Raw genomic sequence first — 20,113 nt, 5'->3', positions numbered from 1 at the left:
GTTATGACAGTCTATTATCAATCCTTAACTAGCTCGTTGTACTGGTGTTTTTGTCTTGTGTTGTAAATCTCATCATATAAAAAAAAAAATTAGACTTTAAGTTCACTCAATCATATAATAAAAATAGATAATGATATTTTAACAATTTTTTTTTAATAATTTTTTTATAACAGTATACATGTCACCATTTTATTGATCGGTTTAAATTTATTTTAAAAAAATATTTAAAACGAATCAATCACAAAATATGATGTATGCGTTGTCAAAAAAGAGTTGTTAAAGAGACTTTTTCTAATAAAAATAGATAGCAAATGCTCGTACATCTATCTTTTTCATTGACAACTATATATTTTTGATTGACAACCAGACAAGGCACTAGTTTACGAGATTCTTGGAAGTATGAAATGGAAAATGCAATGCAAAGTTCAAAAATGAAAGAAAAATTGTGTTTAATTTGATGTGTCCGACGTACATGTCGAACAAAGTATGAGAAGGACAAACGACATGTTGGTACATTAGACCCCTTTGCAAGCAAGCTTGCCCTTTCATCAAGGAAGATCCCTGTGGTCCTCTCCTCTCTCATCGTCACGTATTCTATCTATATGGATCATCTTCTTTCTATCTATATCTTTTCTCATCACATCAATTTTCTATAACGGGAATTAATTACCAATACAAATATTATAATGACTGTTTATACATCTTAATATTAAAGGAAGTTCGTTATCGTACTTTCACCAAAAAAACCGACCAAGTTATTCAGAATATGTCAATTTTTCTGTGAATCTGTCAAACTCCTTCATGTGTATTTGAATTGGCCACTACGTATCATCGTATGTGAATTTCACTACGTCCACAGTTTTTCATGTTTTACCATTTTCTTGTTCGCTTGTAATTTTATCTTTTTAAGAATGTTGCTATCATGATGTTAAGATATTAAAACAATCCCTTCAATAAAAACACAGCTGCTAAGATTCCCTGATGAAAAAGAAATATAAAGAATATAATGTCAGACTGTGAAGTTAGTGCATGATTCTATATTCTATAAAGTAACTCACTATATTGTGATATATAGCAAAAGTATTGTTACATCCAATATACCATAATTATTTTTCTGTGAATTTTCGAAAGGACAGTGTTTCCCAAGGAAATTACGATTCTCATCTTCTAAAATGCAGGTATTATTCTCTTAGCACTTAACAAATTTTTACACATATTTAATATTAACTATTTTACTTTTTAATATTTGTATAAATATAAAGGTTAACTTTTTTAAAATGAGTTGTCAAGTAGTGTTAAAATAATTGAACTTTACAAATTTTAAATTAATTGTAGCTAGTAATTAATTTTGTAGTGACGTTAGAATATTTTATCGTTTAAAGACAAAGACTAACTTTACTTGAATTCAGATAAGAAGTTTACCTCTTTCAATATATTAAAGGCGTAAAGTTATCATACAATTATGTAAACTGGCATAATAATTACTTTGACTCTATCGGTGGTGAAAATTGAACGGTATATTTTCTACTGATCATGTCAACTTTTGTAACCTATCAATCACCCACATTCAAAATATTAATATTATTTTAACCTAAAATATTAAAATAAAAAAGTTTAATAGGTTCGGAGGTTCCTATATTTGGGGTTTGTTTCAATTAGGTCTTTCAATTTTGAAAATGATCAATTAGGTCCCTAATTTTATCAATTTGAATCAATAAAAGTCTTTTCGTTAAATGCAGTTAACGCCGTGAAGTTTTTGAACATGTGGCACGCTGACGTTTCCAGGTGGCATTGTTCCAAGTGCATAGGTGGATTATAAAAGGATGAAATCCCTAAATTAAAAGGTAGGTGGATTATAAAAGGGTGAAATCTCTAAATTAAAAGGTGTATTTAAATATGCACTTGGAACGATGCCACCTGGAAGCGTCAGCGTGCCACATGTTCAAAACCTTCACGGCGTTAACTGCATCTAATAGAAAGGCTTTTATTGATTCAAATTGACAAAATTAGGAACCTAATTGATCACTTCAAAAATTAAAAAATCCAATTGAAACAAACCTTCAAATATAGGGACCTCCGAACCTATTAAACCTAATAAAAACTATGAATGTTAATCTTTATCCTTAAAATAATAAGTGAAAAAATGCAATATATTGGATGGGATGTGGAATGAGGACCACTGAATCTTAGCTTAAGGTGGTCTTAACAGCAACTGGAGTGGGAAAAGAAAACAAAAGGCATTAAATTATGGGTTGCGTGTATGGATCGATCCATGAAATTAAAAGAAAGAAAGAAGTTTCAGGTGAAGCAGTTCCTCCTCAACTCACGCCAAAATATTCGCAGTAAAGTAACTCTAACTTTGGGTGGGTCATACTTACTAATTACTACAACACACACTTTCACAGGTCCCACATTCTTTTAACCCCCAAACCCTAATATCTACCCTCTTTTTCATAATCAATCAATGTATCAAAACCTACCCTTCATGTCCTTCCATCCAATCAACTTTCACTTTCTCATCCATCTCCTCCTTTTCATAAATCATTCCAAATTTTTCTCATGTTAATCTCATCTTTTCAAAACAATTAATCATATATATATATATATATATATATATATATAATAATCAACCGTGTATTGAATTTACTTAAAACATTAATATTATCCCTTATTCAAAATCTTAAAAACATTAATGATTTCTTATATAATATTATAACATCTTCTCGAATACTTCTAACTATGAGTATTTATATATTTAATTTAAATTTCTTTGCTAATAAGAATTTTTGTTTCGATTTTAAACACTTAGAGTAACATTGTCAAGTATAACGTTGTTATGGTTAATTATTACGCAATAAAAATATTAATTGATTTTGAAAGCTTATTTTTCATTATTTTATCTTTAAAATACATATTTAAGAGTGAAAAGAAAAAATATATACTTAAACTATATTTAACATTAATTTTTAGACAATGTAAGACTATTAAATATAATTATTAAAAATTAGAGATAAAATTAAATTATACAAATCGTTTTTATGAAATTGAATTAGATTTAAAATCTATTTTTTAATAATAATACAAACCTTTTCTATTTTAAATAAAAGATTTGGACTTACACTAAAAGTTTTCAACCATTATCCCATTATTATTCAACCCTCTTTTGCATACAAAATTATTCCCCTTCGAAACCTACCAATATTGCACATTGCAAGTGGCAAATATAGCTTAGTTAGATTTTGAACCATTTTGGTGAAGTATGCATGCACAATATTAATTATAGTGGTCAAGATTTCAAGGATACTATTTTAACATGGTACTCCATGTTGGATTTGGAACATATGGTGATTGTATTTATGGTGTAATAAGTTGCAGTAGCTAGTGGGCTGTTGTCCCCATCAATGAAAATAAATGTGACCCATAACAGTGTTAGCTTAGAGTGATGGGGTGAATCAGAGACAGGGCTGTGTTTTGTGTTGCCTGGGACAACATTGGATTTAATTACTTTTACCAACTCAAACACCTTCCAAAAGCTATTTTCGAAAAATAGTTTTCAATTACTTAACAAAATAACAATTTTTTTTCTTATTAGTTCGTGCGAGAACTTGATGTACGTATATAAATTAGGGCAATGTAATACTATTAGTGTTTCGGGTATAATATTGTGTCGAATATCACATGAATTTCGAAGACTGAGTGGACTTTGATGATCAGACGGACCTGAGTATTCAATGTTATATTTCAAGGCGGGACGGACGTTAAAGACTGTATGCGCTTCAAGTTATGTGGAAAACCGAACGGTCTGGTGAAGACTACGAACTGAATGGAGGTCAGACGGGTTCCCTCCTCCTTCTCCAAGCTGGAAGGATACCTCTCAAAAGCTCCGATGCTCAAATCAGTAAAATGACCGAACAGCTAGTATAGAAAGTCGTGCATGTATTATATTGTGATATAGAAATCATACATGAAACCTTTATTTATACAAATTATAATGGACTTTTATATTTTATGGACCCAATGACAATCCAATATTACCTTAATTATCCATTATGAACTTTTAATAAGTTGTTTATCATTTGTAGTCTAATCATAGACCGTCAACTAGAATGATTGATGATGGTTGGTTGATGAGATTAGGTAAACTGATAGTGCACTCATACGGTCGACTCGAAAAAAGACCGTATGAAGTACGATTAAGGTAGGTTTTATAGATTGATTGATTATGAAACAAATTCTCATGATCGATCATTTTGTTAAACGTGTGCATTACCTTAAACAACAACAAAAATAATTTGTACAATGTCATCAACAAATGAGTGGATTACATAAATTGAAAACGATTACCATTAATAGATATATGAGTAAACGCACTCACAAGTACACTTGACACTCAAATTATTATTTAATTAATACACTCCTGTGCGTGTTATCTTTATAATAGGTGTCATTTGACAACCAAATTGAAAATAAAAATAATGCTAACAGCACCATTTATTTATTTTATTTTATCTTTTGAGGATGAAAATTGTATTAAAGTAAGCAGAATTATAAGGTTTTGTATTTTTATTTACTAATATTAACATAAAATTCCTTCAATAATTATAATTGTATTATGAGTATGGGTAAATTATTGTCTATTTCATACGTGAAACTTTATCAAGGTTTTCTTTTTAAAGATATTTTGAAAGATGAAAAGATAAAGAAATATTTTAAACTCTTTTTAAATCCTGATTTTTAAATGATATAAGATTATCAAATATAAGGTATAATATATGTTTTTAATTTTTTGTAAAAATTAAAAATAGTTTATCTTAAAAAATCTGATCTAATTTAGTCTTTTGATTTTAAAAATATGTGAATTTAATTTTTTAAATAAATTTTATTATATTTATTTGATGTTTCAAATAGGTTTTATATTAATATTTAAGTAATTTTTTATTTTTTCATGTATTTTTATTTCAATGTTAACTTATAAATATGTTTAAAGTATTAAAAAAACTTAATAAAACTTGATTAAAATAATTAAATTTACACAAAATATTAAATTAGTTTAAAATTTTGAAGTAAATTACTTATAATTTTCACTTAATGTTAAAAACCTAAAAGTAAATTTAACTGGTAGATATAATACAAAAATATGAGTTTTTTAAAATTTGAACAAAAACACAACTAATTAACTTTTTTCCAAATATATTTCCAAGTAGGAAAATTTTGACATGTGAATGTTAGACTATAAAAGATGAATGATATTTGATATTAAAAAGGTTATAATTAAGAATGATTAAATTGATAGCATGAATTTTTTTTTTCACAGGTTGAATAAATGTGATTGCATAGGCGTGCAATAATGAATAATTGTAATAATGATAAGAAGGAAGTGACAGGAGTGAAATGTTTGTTTATTATTATAATATAACATTCATGAAAAAACTATCAATGACAAAAAATCAGGCGCCGCTAATGCCACTTTTCAATTGCCATTGTCTTTTGCTACCTTCAATTTCAACAAATTTACATCATTGTCAATTACAATATTTCAATAACATTCACATTTAATTGAAGAAAATCAAGAGTGAGCAATCCAAGATTATGCATAACAGATATTTAACCCAATTCGTAGGAGATCATGATCTCCTGATGCTACAATTAGAGAAATATGATAAGTCTAATATCATAATGATTCATTTATAATAAAACATAATTAGTATGAATTGAATCATAATTACACTTTCAATAATATGAAATCCATTTTAAAATCAATTAATACATATTTAAAGTAAAACAATATATAATTTATATTTATTATACATTAATTATTAAAATTATTAAGTCTTTATTAACTTCGACAGTAAAATACTTTCTATACATAACATTCTAAGGTGACCAAACGAAATTGAAAGATGTACATAAACAAAAACAAATTTATTCGCACAAAACTTAATTTAAAAGCAACATCGACGTCGTTAACAAAAGACAAATAATAATAATATATAAAGAGGACTAAAAGGTCCATAGAAAAAGGATGGAAGAAATATATTTTATATTCTGATATGGATGATGGTGTGAAATTGGGCATTGAAGAGTGTGGCATTTATCTGTTTATTTTATTGCTAGGGAGTAAGCGGTGACTCTAAGTGAGTTAGAAAGACGATATTTTGATAAAAAAATTTTTATAAGGGAATACGTGTCATTATTTTATTTGTCTATTTAAATTTATATTTAAAAAAAGATAATGATATTTAGACAATATTTTTTTGACAATATTTAAATTGATTATGTATTAATCTGTGATTGGTCAAAAATTACTCCACAGTCAATAATAATAATCATAAACATTATTGTGGAGTAATTTTTGAGTAATCACAAATTGACACGTAATCAATGTTTAAATGTTGTCAAAAAAAATGTTGTCTAAATATCATTATCCTTCAAAAAAAAACATTTAAAACGGACCAATCACAAATTGTTACGTATGCGTTGTCAAAAAATTGTTAAAAAAGTGTTATTAAAAAAACGTTTTCCTTTTCGATATGCATGTTGGTTTCGGTTTACATTAACATCTTGTACTTACAGTTATCTTTGTATTTGTATGGTATAGAAGATAAGTAGACACTTAAAACAGATAAAATGTTGGATTAATGTTTTAAGTTATTAATGTTATATCATCATTTAAGTTATTGACTAATGGTTTGGGTAAATAAATAGCCAATAAATTAATAATATGACAGTTAAATATATTAATTAAAGATATTAATTACTGATTGAAGTGATTTATAAATAACATACTAAATTTAGAAGTAAGTTTGTTTTATTGAATTTGTATCAATTTAGGATCTATAAAATAATTTATAAATACAAAACGAAGAGATATATATGTTTTGCTAAGTTTCAACACTTAATTGTGAGAAAAAAAATCAAAACAAAGTCTAATTTAAATGTCGGAATGTCTCTTACATTCCGGACTTGAAGTGCTTGGAGTCCTACTAAAATATATATACTTTAATAGTAATTATTTCATTAAATCAACTTAATAATTATTAAGTTATTAATCCCTAACTTACGAAGGGTTTCCGAGAACATCATACACGAGTTTATTTGAATTGTGGGGCAGATGTTTCGTGAGTGTGTCGAGTGGGAGTTGTTTCCTATGTTCGTATTTTGCATCTACCAAATTTGTGTCTGTCCTTTTGCCTATAGTTAGCTGCTATCTTATAAATAAACCATTTTTTCTTATTTAAAATGCATCAACTTGACAAAATGTAGAAGCTAATTTAATACAATGGAAATTAAAAAATAAAAAATATTGCACAGTCCCATATCTCATAAACCCTCAAAAGATGTACAACAGAAATGCAGTATCTAAAGGTCTCAAACCGAACACCAAAAAGTGCTCAGATGAGCATAGAAACTCGTACAGCATTATATTTTTAAGAAAATTAATCAAACACTTATTAGTGAAGCGTGTTAAGGAGTGATTTTGGAGTAAAACATGGTTTGACTTAATAGGCATATCATAGACATACTCTATCAATGCCTACTCTTCTTAATACTACAACTGTTGTTTCTTTGTCTCAGATTGCAGTCAAATGCTGAAGTGAAATCCAGCTTGGCTTCCGGAAATTGCGTTATTTTCGGACCAATGTCTCCTAATTTTTCAGACTTTTGGGTCAACCTTCGTATTTAATGCACTCGTTACCTGCTACTCAATCACCTAAACTTTCCTTTTATTTTTAGCTATTTTTTTTTATAGGATATCATGCGAACTAAATATCACGTTAATTTACAATATAAATTTAATTTTTTAAGTTGATTTTCTAAAATTAATCGAATTTAAATTTTATTTCTTAACATAATATCTAATTCTATTTTTAATATATATATTTATATGAATTTATTAATAAGATTATGAATGTAACTTTTATCTTATAAGTTAATTTTATATAATCTTGTTAATTTAAAAAAATTTTCAGTTTAAGACCAGACGATCCCATTAATAAGAAACACCTAATAAATCGGTTTATTGAATAACATGAATCAAGAAGCCAATCTTAATCAAGAATTAAGATTTAAATGATTAACTTAAACTAAAACACTATTATTATTAGTTGGATCGTAATTAAATGGACGCTAATATGAAATTCAGTAAAAAATTTATAAGTACAGATTGAGATATTATGATAAATTAGTTATACATATTACATATTTATTGATGGATTACCAAATGTTCTCTAACTTTGACATCAAAATATCTTTTATATATCTAGTGACTAAACACAATGAATGACGAGCGATTAAAAAACCGGAAAATGGAGTTTGAAAAGCTATTAATCTCGATCTCATATATCGAAACAAACATTTTATAATTTTTTCTTATTATTTTCGCCAAAAAAAAACCTTTTGGTAAATGAACATATATGCAAGTATTGATTATCATAATAGAGTTATTTTCTCTTGGTCTTGAAAAATTGTATGAGGTAAAATATCTGGGAGTTGGAACGGTGTGTGGAGTGAAGGTTGTTGGAAAATTGAATTGGAAGTGTAATGTGTGATGTGGTGGTGTAAAAAGGAGGGTGTTTTTGGTTTTATGGTTGGGTTTGTAAGGAGCAAGGTGGTGGTCTTTTGTGCGTAGTACAGAACAAAACGTGTCCCACTTTTAAGAAAAAAAGATCCGAAAAAGCATTTTGAAGATTGAATTTGAAAAAAAGAAAAAGGAGAACATCATAAGCCTTGCCTCACAAATCCCCATAAAGTTATCTTCAAATTTTTAAGAAAGAAGGTCTTGTCATGTGGGCCCTCCCCACGCCTCATCATTTCTTGCTTTCTGTGTTTTCTTATCATCGTTTCATCCATCAAACTCAAAATACACAATTCATCCATTTGACAAATACGATATTCGATAATATTTTTTAATAATATTTTAATATTATTTACGTGTTATTTTATAATTAATTTAAAATAATTTTTTAATTATTATTAATTATATAATAATTTTAAACCAATTATAAAATATACATAAATAATATTAACATGTCGTAAAAAAGTTTGTTAAAATATATTTATCAAACTCAAAATACACAATTCATCCATTTTACAAATACAAATTTATGAATTCATATACAGTTCAATAGGTGAAACATTTCAAATATCTTTCATCAAAATAAAATGCTTCCTCAAACAAATAAAAGACAAACAATTTTTTAATAAATTAATAACACCTAAGTTCTGTGTTATACATACATTACACTACTTAACTTAAAATAGAAACACTCAAAAATACTAACACCCAGGATTACATTCGAGCTATGATGGTGCTATAAATAAAAATAAAATGATATTTTTATGCTATTATCATTTTTATCTTTCATTTTCTTTTATTTCTCTTGTTCATGCAATTTTAATTTCTTCAATTTTAATCAGGCTATTTTAATCAATCATTAATATTTCTTGTGATTTCTTTACTTTTCAGTTGAAGCTCGTTATTAGTTAAATCTTTTTTTTTTTACTATAAAATTATAAAGTAACAAAAAACTTTAAGTTTTACTTAAGTCCCTTTTAATCGAAATATTGGAATTTTTACAGTAATAAATTAATTACTAAAATTTGTTGTATTCCCTTAATCCTAAGTACGATATTGAAAATATTGTTTACTCGATAAAACTCGTTACTATATTTGATTTTTTATTAAAATATTTAAAGTATATCTTCAGCTATGTTGCGTACAAGTGTAGGCAATGGAAAGAAAAAACAGACACATACGTTAGGTGCAAATTCTAAGTGTTTTGTATCGTTAATTTTCCCTGCCAAAGTTAGGTATTTCATTATTGAGAATTTACATGTCTGATTCGATTGATCTTTGTAAAAATATGGAAATAAATTTATCGTTTCACAAAGAATATGGTTATTAGCTAAGCTTCCATAACATGTTTAACAAACATATCACATAGAACATTATTTGGAATTAAGTTATATTAGAAGTGGATTTTGGGTCTAACTCAATTCTACAAAACTGGTTTGTAAGGTGAGGTTTGTACCTCATTTGTATATTATAAATTGGTCTTATCTTTAGTCGATGTGAGACTTTCAATAAGTTAAATTTAAAGTGTAAAACATGCATAATTATAAGATACCTCTACGACAATTAACTTGTAAATATGCATGGAAATGGGAAAATGGTCTTCTAAGTGAAAGAAGTATTGCACAAAAATAATTAGAAACAGTGCAAACAGTAATGCATCAATATCAATAATTGATTCCTTCTTTTCCGAATCGATTAACCAGTGATGCTTAATTAAAGTAGTAAAGCATTGTTGATGACTCCAATGTATATCCTCCACCACACTCGTTTTAATTTTAAAGATTCCAAAGTGATTTTAATGATAATTTCTTTAAGACAAGACAGCATCGTTGTCACATTTAAGAGATTACTTGATGAGTTACTTCAAACATTTTACCCGATGTTTTAAAAGTAGTATGGAGTGTAAAACATGGGATGTTAAATTATTATTCATGTAAAAGGTGATAAATTTTACGATAGTGCATTACACTATTCTAATATATTAACGCATCTTTACCTTGATTTTTATTTTATTAATTTTTGTAATTTAAGTTTTTTGATAGATACATAAGATATTTGAAATATAGGATTACTATAAAAATGGAAATAACTTTAAAAATGTTTAAAATTACAAAAGTCAATAAAAAAATGTTTAGATGAAATAAGACATTTTTATTTTTTTTGTAAATTTATAAGTTCTAACTATTTTTATGTTTTATACCCCAAACCCTTATGAATTGACATTTTTTAAGCCGTAATTTCAATTTGAACTATATCTTTTCAAAATCCATAGTAAGATATCAGGCATTAGAATTATTGAGTGAAAATAAACTATACATGGAATTAGATAAAGATGTTAAGAATTGTGTAGAAATTAAAGAAAATGAATTTATGGCATATAAATAAGTGTAAATTGAAGAGAAAGTAGAATTTTATAATGGTTTTTGGAGGTGGATGTCTTAGTCGGTAGACTCCTCCTTCACGAGGCTCTCCTAGTTTTGAATTGTTTGTACTACCCGACAAGCTCCTTCTAGTAGGTATTATGATGTTTGGTTATTGGATACATTAAAAGAGAAAAGCGTTTAGAAATGATCTTCCTCTCAACTTCTAAGTAAAGCATGACAAAGTGAACCTAAGTCCTTCTGCTACCAATCTTCTAACTTGAAATAAGATCACTGCACTTCAAATATAGTTGGCTCACTCAGGATTTTGTCCTCTTCTCACCAAATACACCACAGGAGATGAATTATTTCTGCTCTTATCGTTTTGTATGGTAAAACTAGGAATTACAAAGTAATTTGAGTTCATGTTATATGTAGAATGGGACCCTAGGCTGATAAGGAGTAATAATTGCATTATTCGTATTTCAGTTATTTTGTTTTTTGTGTAAGAAGGGTCCTGGTTAGGTTTTGAAGGACATGAGAATGGGCAAAAGAGGGGTGAAAGAGCAACATCAGAGAAAGTGTTTCCGTCGCATTCAATCATAGGACGTAGGAAGTATCTAGCAAAGCAATTTAATTGAATTTTCGATTTCGATATCATAATTTGGGTCGTTCTGCTCCTTTCCATGAATGAATAAAAATCCACCTAATTCTCTTTAATTCCATTAATATTGTTAGCGACTACTCCTACTCTCTTCAATTCCTCTCTCCCAACAAAAAGCTTCATCATAATCCATATTCTATCATATAACAATAATAATAATAATAAAATTACATTATTTGCATTAATCAACAAACTTAACTACCTTAACAAAATTAGCAGATTCCCACAGACCCACAAGACCAAAGCAAAGGGAGCAAAGAAAAACAGAGTAATAAAAAAGGAAGAAAGAGGAGCACAGATCAGTGATCAAGCGCATTAGGTCCGGTACAGTAATTCAGAACGTGGCTCCACAGCCACTGAACCAGGAACCTCCGTCTGATCCCGTTCATGTTATAGGTCGCACCATCACGAGCGTCCAAAACCTGACCGGTGTACGATCCACCTCCACCGGTGCCGTATATGCCCTCACAGAGATCGGCGATCTCCACAGGGAAAGAGGGGTCCTGACCTGCATACCAAGCATTGGCCAAGGGGTTCGATGCCAGCTCAGCCATCTCATGCCCAATCACACTTATCATGCCATCCACGCCAACGTCGCCGTTTGGAGACTTGAACGGCTTTGGGTTAGGGATGTAGGCGGGCATAGCAAAAGGGTAAGCACACTGCCCGGGGCACAGCTTTGCGGAGTTACCCACCCACGCGTACGGAAGAGTATACCCAACCAACGACGGAAACGTGAAATAGTGGAACCCACACACAGAAGTGCAGAAATCCTGAACGTACACGTCATCCGCCGTCAGCAGCAGATACAACCCGCTCCTCGGATTGATCGGGAGCGGCCGTGTTTTCGCTGTGATGGCGCTTTTTATCACAGACTGTATGGATAACCGGGTCAGCGATTTCCCGTGAGAATAGAATCGGTCGTTTTTCTCTTCCCCGAGTCGAACCGTTTTCGAAATGTTGGCTCCGGTCTGGTCCGTGTAAAGCTGTACGGTCCTCCACCACCCCGCCACGGAGGGGTGCGGCGAGTTCGTGGCGGAGATTGAGTTTATGAACTCGCGGATTATCTTCTTCTGGTTCCGGTCCCACTTGCCGTACCAGATTGTGTGGACGGTGATGTTGGTGGTGAGAACCGGTCCCATGTGGTACCTGAGCTTCACGAACTCCGAGGACCCCTCGTATTTCTTGGAGTCTCCGAAGGCGTAGTCCGTGACGTTCATTTTACCGTTCTGGGGCCAGGGCCGCCAAGCCCAGACCGGACCTCCGGCGAGGAGGAAAAAAAGGAGGGCGAAGGATAGAAGCGCCGCGAACGGCGGCAACGGGGCGGAGAGGCCCTGGCACATTTTGAGAGTATGTGGAGAAGCTAGAAGCTGGGGTTAGTGAGCCGAGAGAGCTCCCAAGTACGAAACGTGATGTTTCAGTGGGTGAAGCTTCTTTATATTATACATCCAAAAAGGCTTTTTGTTTTTTTTTTATTTATTTATTATTTGGGGGAAGGGGAAGTCTGTGAAAGGAAAAGAACAGTGTGAAAGTGATTAACTGGAACGGCGTATTTCATTTTATTTTATTAGAGAAATTACAAAGTTGTAAATGGGGATTAATTTAGAAAATGAGAGTATATAAAGATTTTTGGCAAAAATGTATTATTATAATAAAAGAAAAAAAAAGGAAATTGTTGGTAATTTTGGTGACATTGATTTGCGGGTAATGGAGGACAGTTAGATTGTTAAAGTGAAGGAGGCGTGGGGCCCAAGGGAGAAGACAGAGAGAGAGGCATCATTTACATTGATGATGATGATGATGGTGGTTGTCGTCATCTGATTTGAGATTTCCTCATCCCTTTGCGCGGGAAAACGAATGGTAGGGGTAAGTTGGAAATTTCACCTGGTAAAGTTTAGTATTTTATAATTACATTTATCCATACCAAATACAGGTATAATACTAGATAGTGTACAGTATATAAGATAATAGAGATATAGATTCAAATCATAATGGTTTTTGAAAATTGAAAATAGGGATCGAAAAGAGAGAGAGAGAAGGGGGACCGCCATGAAAGGAAGGAGAGTGGTCCGATGGTTGGTTCATCCATGTCTCCTACTTCTTTGGTAACTCTCTCTGTCCTTTCTGCTTGCTTTTTTCTTTTCTTTTCTTTTCCTTCCTCGCTTTAATTTAACTGAACCTCTTCTTTCCCTCTTATACCTTATTTTGAGATATGAAATGTATGATTAAAGTGAAGATGAGATGTATAAGAATATGTGTGGTTTGATTGGTTGGATAGGAAAGGAATGTCAGTAGCCTTCACATCACTTTCTGCAACTTTGTTCATATTATGTGTTACAAAAACTGCATTGCTTCCAACATTAACTGAATAGGTGCAGTCTTTAAACACGGCTTATAGCGCTGCTTTGTCTCTTCCTCTGTTTTTGAATGCGTGCAGTCTTCGCAGTTCTGCATTTTGAATTTAGTTTCATCGAGAGTGATGTAGCTTTGAGCAGATATGTTTTGTGTTGGACCAACACCACCAAACTCAACTACAAATCAACCTCTATGCAGGCTTCAAACACTTTCCATAGCCTCTTCTCACCTAACATTGTGGATTTCCATTCATCTCTACACTTATTGTCTCATACCTCTCTCCTTTCGTCTGTAACTTCTCAACTATTTACCGTTTTGTTACTGTTTGATATATATATACAAAAAACTGAAATTAAATAAAGTAAGCACTTGTGAATGTGTTTGATGGAATTCTAAGGTGCTAAACATTGATTTTGAGAGTCACGTAAATTAGAGATAAAGTTAAAGATGTGTAAATCTCAATTTATAAATCAGTTTTAAAATTTATTTTTTAGCAATTAAACCGTTACAAAGAAAACTTAGGAATTATATTCGTAAGATGATAACAAATAAGCAAGATTGAATGAAAGATATGTTAATTAAATTAAGTAATTGAGTATAAAATAAAATAATTAAACAGATGAGTGGTAGATTTAATGAATTAATTGATGAGATTAGTATCAGATGAGTTGGTTTAACTTTTCCATTAATGTACTTTTATAAAATCCCAGGCCCTTATGTTTGTGAAGTGTGTAACGTCTTTTTCCTTTCTCTCTCATCCACTGGGCCCAAATGTATGGGCCTGGCCCACAACGAATGTAAGGTTCAGTAGTGTATGATTCTTCCATAGTTAGGGGTGCAAATAGGTTGATTTTGATTTTAGGGTCTCATCTTGGCTTCATGAAATCTTATATAGTGTTGTTCTCTCACGAATAGTCTTAACTCTATATTTGAATTTCTAATAATTTCTTTCAACTTCATAACATTTTATCAAAAGTTATATATGAAAATTGATAATGGAATGACTCTACCTTATCTGTATGGAACAAAATAAATTATTCCAAGAGAAAAAGAAAAAGAATTTAGATGATTTACTTTATTATTCGTGTGTAGCGTTAAAACCTAAATCATCAAGATATAATATAATATTCCAATCTGAATTATTTAGCCTGTAATTTGATATCTAAATTATGATTGCTAAATGACTAGAATAATTGGAATATTACACCTAAAATTTAATACAATGATTTTTTGTGACTCTTCAGTTGATATGGGCTAGTGGGTAAACAACCCCCATTAGTTGCACATCGGGATAGTTCAAGTGGTTGGATATTGGTCACTACTATATAATCGTTTCAAACATTCAAATAAAATGACAAGAAAATTCTCAGAAATTCTCACCTTTCAGTAAAATAATTTGCCGCGCATTGATAAAGACCAAACATTAATTATCAATAAAGTATCCATACAATACTCAATTTCTTCTACAACATAGCTTTAAACTCACTATTCTGCTGTTTTCTTAAAAAAAGTCTCAGATAAGCACCTAAGCCTGGTCAGATTTTCATAATATACATATATAAAACCAAACCACACAGTTACAGACACTCAATGATGGGTGCCGTCTCCATTATCATCCATCTCTTCCGCATCCTCAAATCTTCGATCATTGATTTGAAGCTGTGATAAATTAAAAAGGCTATAAGTAGTAAACGAACACAAGAATAATTAATCAAACCCTAAAGAATGTGACTTCCCAGTTTAAAGGATCAATTAAGGGTTGATACATTTGTTCTACAGGCATTGCAAATATTGTACACATGCGAAACAAGCTTCAACCAGTAAACATATCATTTGCTTATTGTAGTACTTTAAGGAATTGTATATTTTTTAAACATCTCAACTTGCAGAAGATAATATTCCAGTCTGTGACTCTTGTTACCATAGAACTTGAAACTCAATGTGACAAACAAATGCAATATAAGTAGAAATGTTAATCCGTTCTATCATAACATGTTGTATTGAAAATGATATGACCATCTGATCGAAATTCATACAAAATAGATTAAGTCCATGATTTTTCATTTACCAAAATCACTTTACAATTTTCAAGCAAATAAATAATTAATTGATATATCATTGCTCTGATTTATTTTAACGCCAAATGAGTCATTTAAAATATAGGTTAATGTTAATTATTATATAACATTCCAACAAATATTTTAGATCTAACTCCTGATTTGGCTAACTTAGTATTCTATTGAATTTAGTAGGTGGTGTGAGTACAGAAGTTTGATAAATAAATCTGGTCTGTAGATTATATTCACAACTTACAATATGCTTTAATTCAAATGCATAATCCTAATTCCTTATTATCATTTTAAACGCCTCCCTTTAGAAGGGCTATATCCATGTGTCGGAATAAGACTGCACAAACACAAGTAGATAGAGAAGAACACAACCTCAAGTATGGAACGACCAAGGTCGTGATTTCCATTTGACTGACCAATAGAGTTGACTGGATTGTGAGAGATATAACCTTCGTCCTCTGGAAGAAAAAAAACAATAATATATTTAAGAATAACACAGTAAGCATGTATGATGTAATAGGAATACAGATTAAGGCACGCACACATACCTGCTTCTTCATCTACCATCTGATCAGCACTGAAAACCCAGTCATGTTCTTCTTCTCCTTCATCTGAAAGAAGAGCGTAACTCATATAGAAGAAAACACTAAAGTGGAGAAAAAGGTAAAAAAAAAAATAGTACTTACCATCATTCGGTTCTGGATTAAGCTCTGCGCACTGGCAGAATATTGCAAATAGAGTGTCCACTGGAAAACAAAGAAGGCACACACATAAACAACTACTAAAAGCAAGCAATTGTGAAGAGTGGTGAAGACAAGAAAAAGATACATTGGGTAGGATCAGTGGGAATGAGCCTCATTTCTGTGACATTGGACAAATCTTGTTCGATGTGATTAGGTTCCGAATCAGAGTGCTCATGATCAGCTTCTTCAGTATCAATCTAGAGGAACAAGGAGGAACAATGAGAAAGATGAAAGGGGAGAAGTGTAAAAAATAATAGAATTACAATATGTACCTGGGTATACAAACAAGGAAGAGGGTAAGCTTCGGGGTCTGTAGAGACAGCATGAAGAGATATGGATAAAAAATCAACAGCATACCCTTTAGTCTTGTCTACATCATTCACCCATATTACTTGCCTGTGTGTAAACCAAATTGTAAAGAATACTGAAATACTGAATAAAGCATACGACAATAGAAGAGAGTTTGTGAATGAGAGTATACTTAGTAGTGATGTAGAGCGTGCCAGGGGATTCTCGAGGAAGGTTGCCGAGGACTATGTCTGTGCCAGGTTGTACCCGCATCAGCTCCTCCCCATTCTCACGGTCAAGGTCGGGCACTCCACTACAGCGTATCTCTCTCAATCCTAACACCATTTCTTTTATCTGTTCTGCTTATCGATATAATATCTGATCAAAATCAACTCCAGTCAGGATGCATTCGGATAGAGAATTTTAAAGAAATTAATATGCGTGGAAATGTTAGAATATAAATTCAAAGACTCGTTGGAAGCACCAGTTTCACTAGTAGTGAGTATCGTACGATTCGACTTTTGAATCGGATGAATCGCTCCAAATCGCAGCTTGAGTCGTAGCATTCACGGTCAGAGATAATACTCGCCGTGGCACCTCTCACGGAGGCTACTCTTGCTGCAGCAACTCTCGCCCTCTCGCTGCCTCGCGACGCAGTCCCTCCCAGCGATGAGGGAGAAGAAGCTGACAGATCTCGCGACAGCAACGCCTCGCTCGGGAGCTACTCGTGGCGGTGATTCTCAGGGCGTGAACGTGGCTGCCGGCGGCACAACCTGACCTGCTGTGGGTTCAAGAGTAAAGACACATAAGGTAGGGTTTTTCTGTGGGTTTTAATTGGACCTGTTTTAATTTTAGCCCATTTAATTTAAAATTTTTAAAGCCCATTTACGCTAAAATTACTATTGCACCCAAAAAATGAGAAAGTGCTAAGCACTGACACCACACCACACCTACTCCTATTCTATTTTATATATAAACATTAATCGTGTATGAAAATGCAAGTAGTACGTGAACTTTGATTGGTTAAGAATATGATTATCAAACTCGCTTAATAACGAGTTTAAGTTCCGACAGCCATTGCCAACAATTATCCGAGTTGACTCCAAAGCAAACTTGTTTCTAAAACAAACATTCTTGTTGATTTAATAACCCTCTCATGGTGTTTTTAATCTTGTTTTTCAAATATAAAAGATTTAATAATTATATAACATGTTTCTTAAATTTTGCAATTGAAAATTGAAAACTGGGAGCAATTAAAGGTATGTCTGATAATGAATTAAATTAAACCTAGCAATGATTCAAGTGCAGCTCATCTTAACAATTTATCTTTTTATAATATATATATATATATATGAATTTACTTATTTAATATTATTGCGAAATTATTTTATTTTGTTATTGAAATATTGAATTAATATGATATTTATATAAATTGATTTTTTTACGTGAAGTAAACTCTTTTCAATTTGTGTAACTCTCGTTTACAATCTTTGTTAAGAAAGATGTTATTATCCTATAAATTTTAGCAAAAATTAACTATTTATTGGGTTGAAAATTAGATATTAATGAGAAGTAAATAGTCACACTTATTAGACTTGACAATGGAGACATTTATAACTATCAATATTTAAGTAATAATGAAGACAATTTGTTGATATTTACATGTATTACTATATAGAATGACTGACTGATCAGTCTAAGAATCGGACAGTTTTATAGTCTATTACTTCAAAAGAATTGGTCGGATTGAGCTTAAGTTAATGTTATGGATGATTATGTAGAGCATCATTTCAATTAGGCAAGGGTTAATCTGAAACTCATCCTGAAGGTTTGTGATATTGTGGTAAGTTGATTACATTCATTGTACGCTTATTATTAATTATATCGGGCATTTACTGTGTCTTCTAGATAACTCTCAATTTGACCGAATAATAAAGACATTAAATGAAGGAGAAACTTTGACCTATGCTTAGGGTTGGAAGACTGTATCTAGGAGAAACTTTGACCTCGACCCATAAACAAAAACAATAATGTTATTTATTCTTTACATTTTATCAGGAAGGATAGTGATACTTTGACAACATTTTTTTGACAATATTTTAACATTATCTACATGTCATTCTGTGATTGGTCTATGTTGGTGTTTACAATTATTATTATAGATTGTGAAGTAATTTTGAAACAATTACAGAATAACCGTAGATGATGCTAAAATGTTGTCAAAGTATCATTATCCTATCGCGAAAGCTCTATGAAATAGTGGTGAAAAGTGACACTTGTGTACTTTTTTGGTATGGAAAAGTGGTGGAAAGTGACATATATGTACTTTGTCCATAAGATTCAGAGAGAAGTGAGGAAAGTAGGTTTTGTCCTTATACTCTAAGAGAGTGTGAAGGAAAAGTGGTTTTAGTTTAATGGTGAGTTGGTTTTGGATAGCATGTTTGAGGGAGAGTTATGTTGGTGACTAAATTTTAAGATCGCATATGAATTTATTGTGGTTGGACAATACAATAATAATTGTTATCTTAATTATGTATTATCACATGAATTAACGAAATTTTGAATGAGACATGTGATTTGTTATTATTATATATGTCTATAAATTTATTTATTATTTTTTATTTTAACTTAATTCATAATTATATGTTGGTGGTTGTAATTTTCACTTGTGATAATTATATGATTTATATTATACATGAACAAATAATTTTAAATACAGTGATTAAGTTACACAATAGTGGAAAGAAAGTGTTTTGATTGCTTTGCGAATAAATTTTCTTTTATTTTGAATATATTTTAAATAAATTTTAATTATTGACTATTTATAAATGTTTTTTTATTATCTGAAATATATTTTTTTGGAACTTTTATTTAATGAAATAAATGAATGTTATAATTTTATTTTATAATATAAAACAGATATATTTAAAACATACGTGATTTATTTTTAAGTTTTTAGTAACATCTCGAAGATGTCTTACACTATTATAGTACTAACATAGTGGGGTGTTAGATTTTTTGTATCATAAACATGTTACGTGTCTTTAAAAAAGTTTGTT

The 20,113-nt window shown here is 30.8% G+C and overlaps 2 protein-coding genes and 1 long non-coding RNA gene across 4 annotated transcripts; 1 reads left to right on the top strand and 2 right to left on the bottom strand.

Moving 5' to 3' along the window:
* Nucleotides 1–11,717: 11,717 nt before the first annotated feature.
* Nucleotides 11,718–13,020, bottom strand: LOC106754345 (protein EXORDIUM-like 3). Its single transcript, XM_014636360.2, has one exon. The coding sequence runs from the start codon at nucleotides 12,940–12,942 to the stop codon at nucleotides 11,899–11,901; it is 1,044 nt and encodes a 347-aa protein (XP_014491846.1). The 5' UTR covers nucleotides 12,943–13,020; the 3' UTR covers nucleotides 11,718–11,898.
* A 519-nt stretch (nucleotides 13,021–13,539) lies between these two features.
* On the top strand, nucleotides 13,540–14,315 carry LOC111240896. Its single transcript, XR_002666526.1, has 2 exons — nucleotides 13,540–13,704; nucleotides 14,037–14,315. It is a non-coding gene; the product is annotated as an uncharacterized LOC111240896 (long non-coding RNA).
* A 1,020-nt stretch (nucleotides 14,316–15,335) lies between these two features.
* Nucleotides 15,336–17,874, bottom strand: LOC106754646 (chloride conductance regulatory protein ICln). 2 transcript variants are annotated; one of them, XM_014636704.2, is made up of 8 exons: nucleotides 17,566–17,874; nucleotides 17,248–17,432; nucleotides 17,039–17,162; nucleotides 16,852–16,963; nucleotides 16,710–16,769; nucleotides 16,572–16,634; nucleotides 16,396–16,481; nucleotides 15,336–15,613 (listed from the first exon to the last, which is right to left on the bottom strand). In XM_014636704.2, exons 2-8 carry the CDS (start codon nucleotides 17,397–17,399, stop codon nucleotides 15,542–15,544), a joined length of 669 nt encoding a protein of 222 aa, XP_014492190.1. In that variant the 5' UTR covers nucleotides 17,400–17,432; nucleotides 17,566–17,874; the 3' UTR covers nucleotides 15,336–15,541. The 2 variants fall into 2 exon arrangements, with proteins under 2 accessions (XP_014492190.1, XP_014492184.1); XM_014636698.2 differs by having other exon boundaries at nucleotides 17,539–17,873.
* Between the last annotated feature and the right edge of the window lie 2,239 nt (nucleotides 17,875–20,113).

This window comes from Vigna radiata, chromosome 2, assembly GCF_000741045.1.
Source record: "Vigna radiata var. radiata cultivar VC1973A chromosome 2, Vradiata_ver6, whole genome shotgun sequence".
NCBI lineage: Eukaryota > Viridiplantae > Streptophyta > Magnoliopsida > Fabales > Fabaceae > Vigna > Vigna radiata.
Note: the sequence above shows the minus strand (reverse complement) of the source record. Positions and strands in the feature narration are given on the sequence as shown.

Excerpts from the sequence above, each read along its gene's own strand:
- LOC106754345 (XM_014636360.2), bottom strand. The coding sequence starts at position 12,942 with ATGTGCCAGGGCCTCTCCGCCCCGTTGCCGCCGTTCGCGGCGCTTCTA.
- LOC106754646 (XM_014636704.2), bottom strand. The coding sequence starts at position 17,399 with ATGGTGTTAGGATTGAGAGAGATACGCTGTAGTGGAGTGCCCGACCTT. Across the intron at positions 16,482-16,571 it reads GATGGTAGATGAAGAAGCAG|AGGACGAAGGTTATATCTCT; the intron begins GTATGTGTGCGT and ends TTTTTCTTCCAG. Across the intron at positions 15,614-16,395 it reads TTGGTCGTTCCATACTTGAG|CTTCAAATCAATGATCGAAG; the intron begins GTTGTGTTCTTC and ends AATTTATCACAG.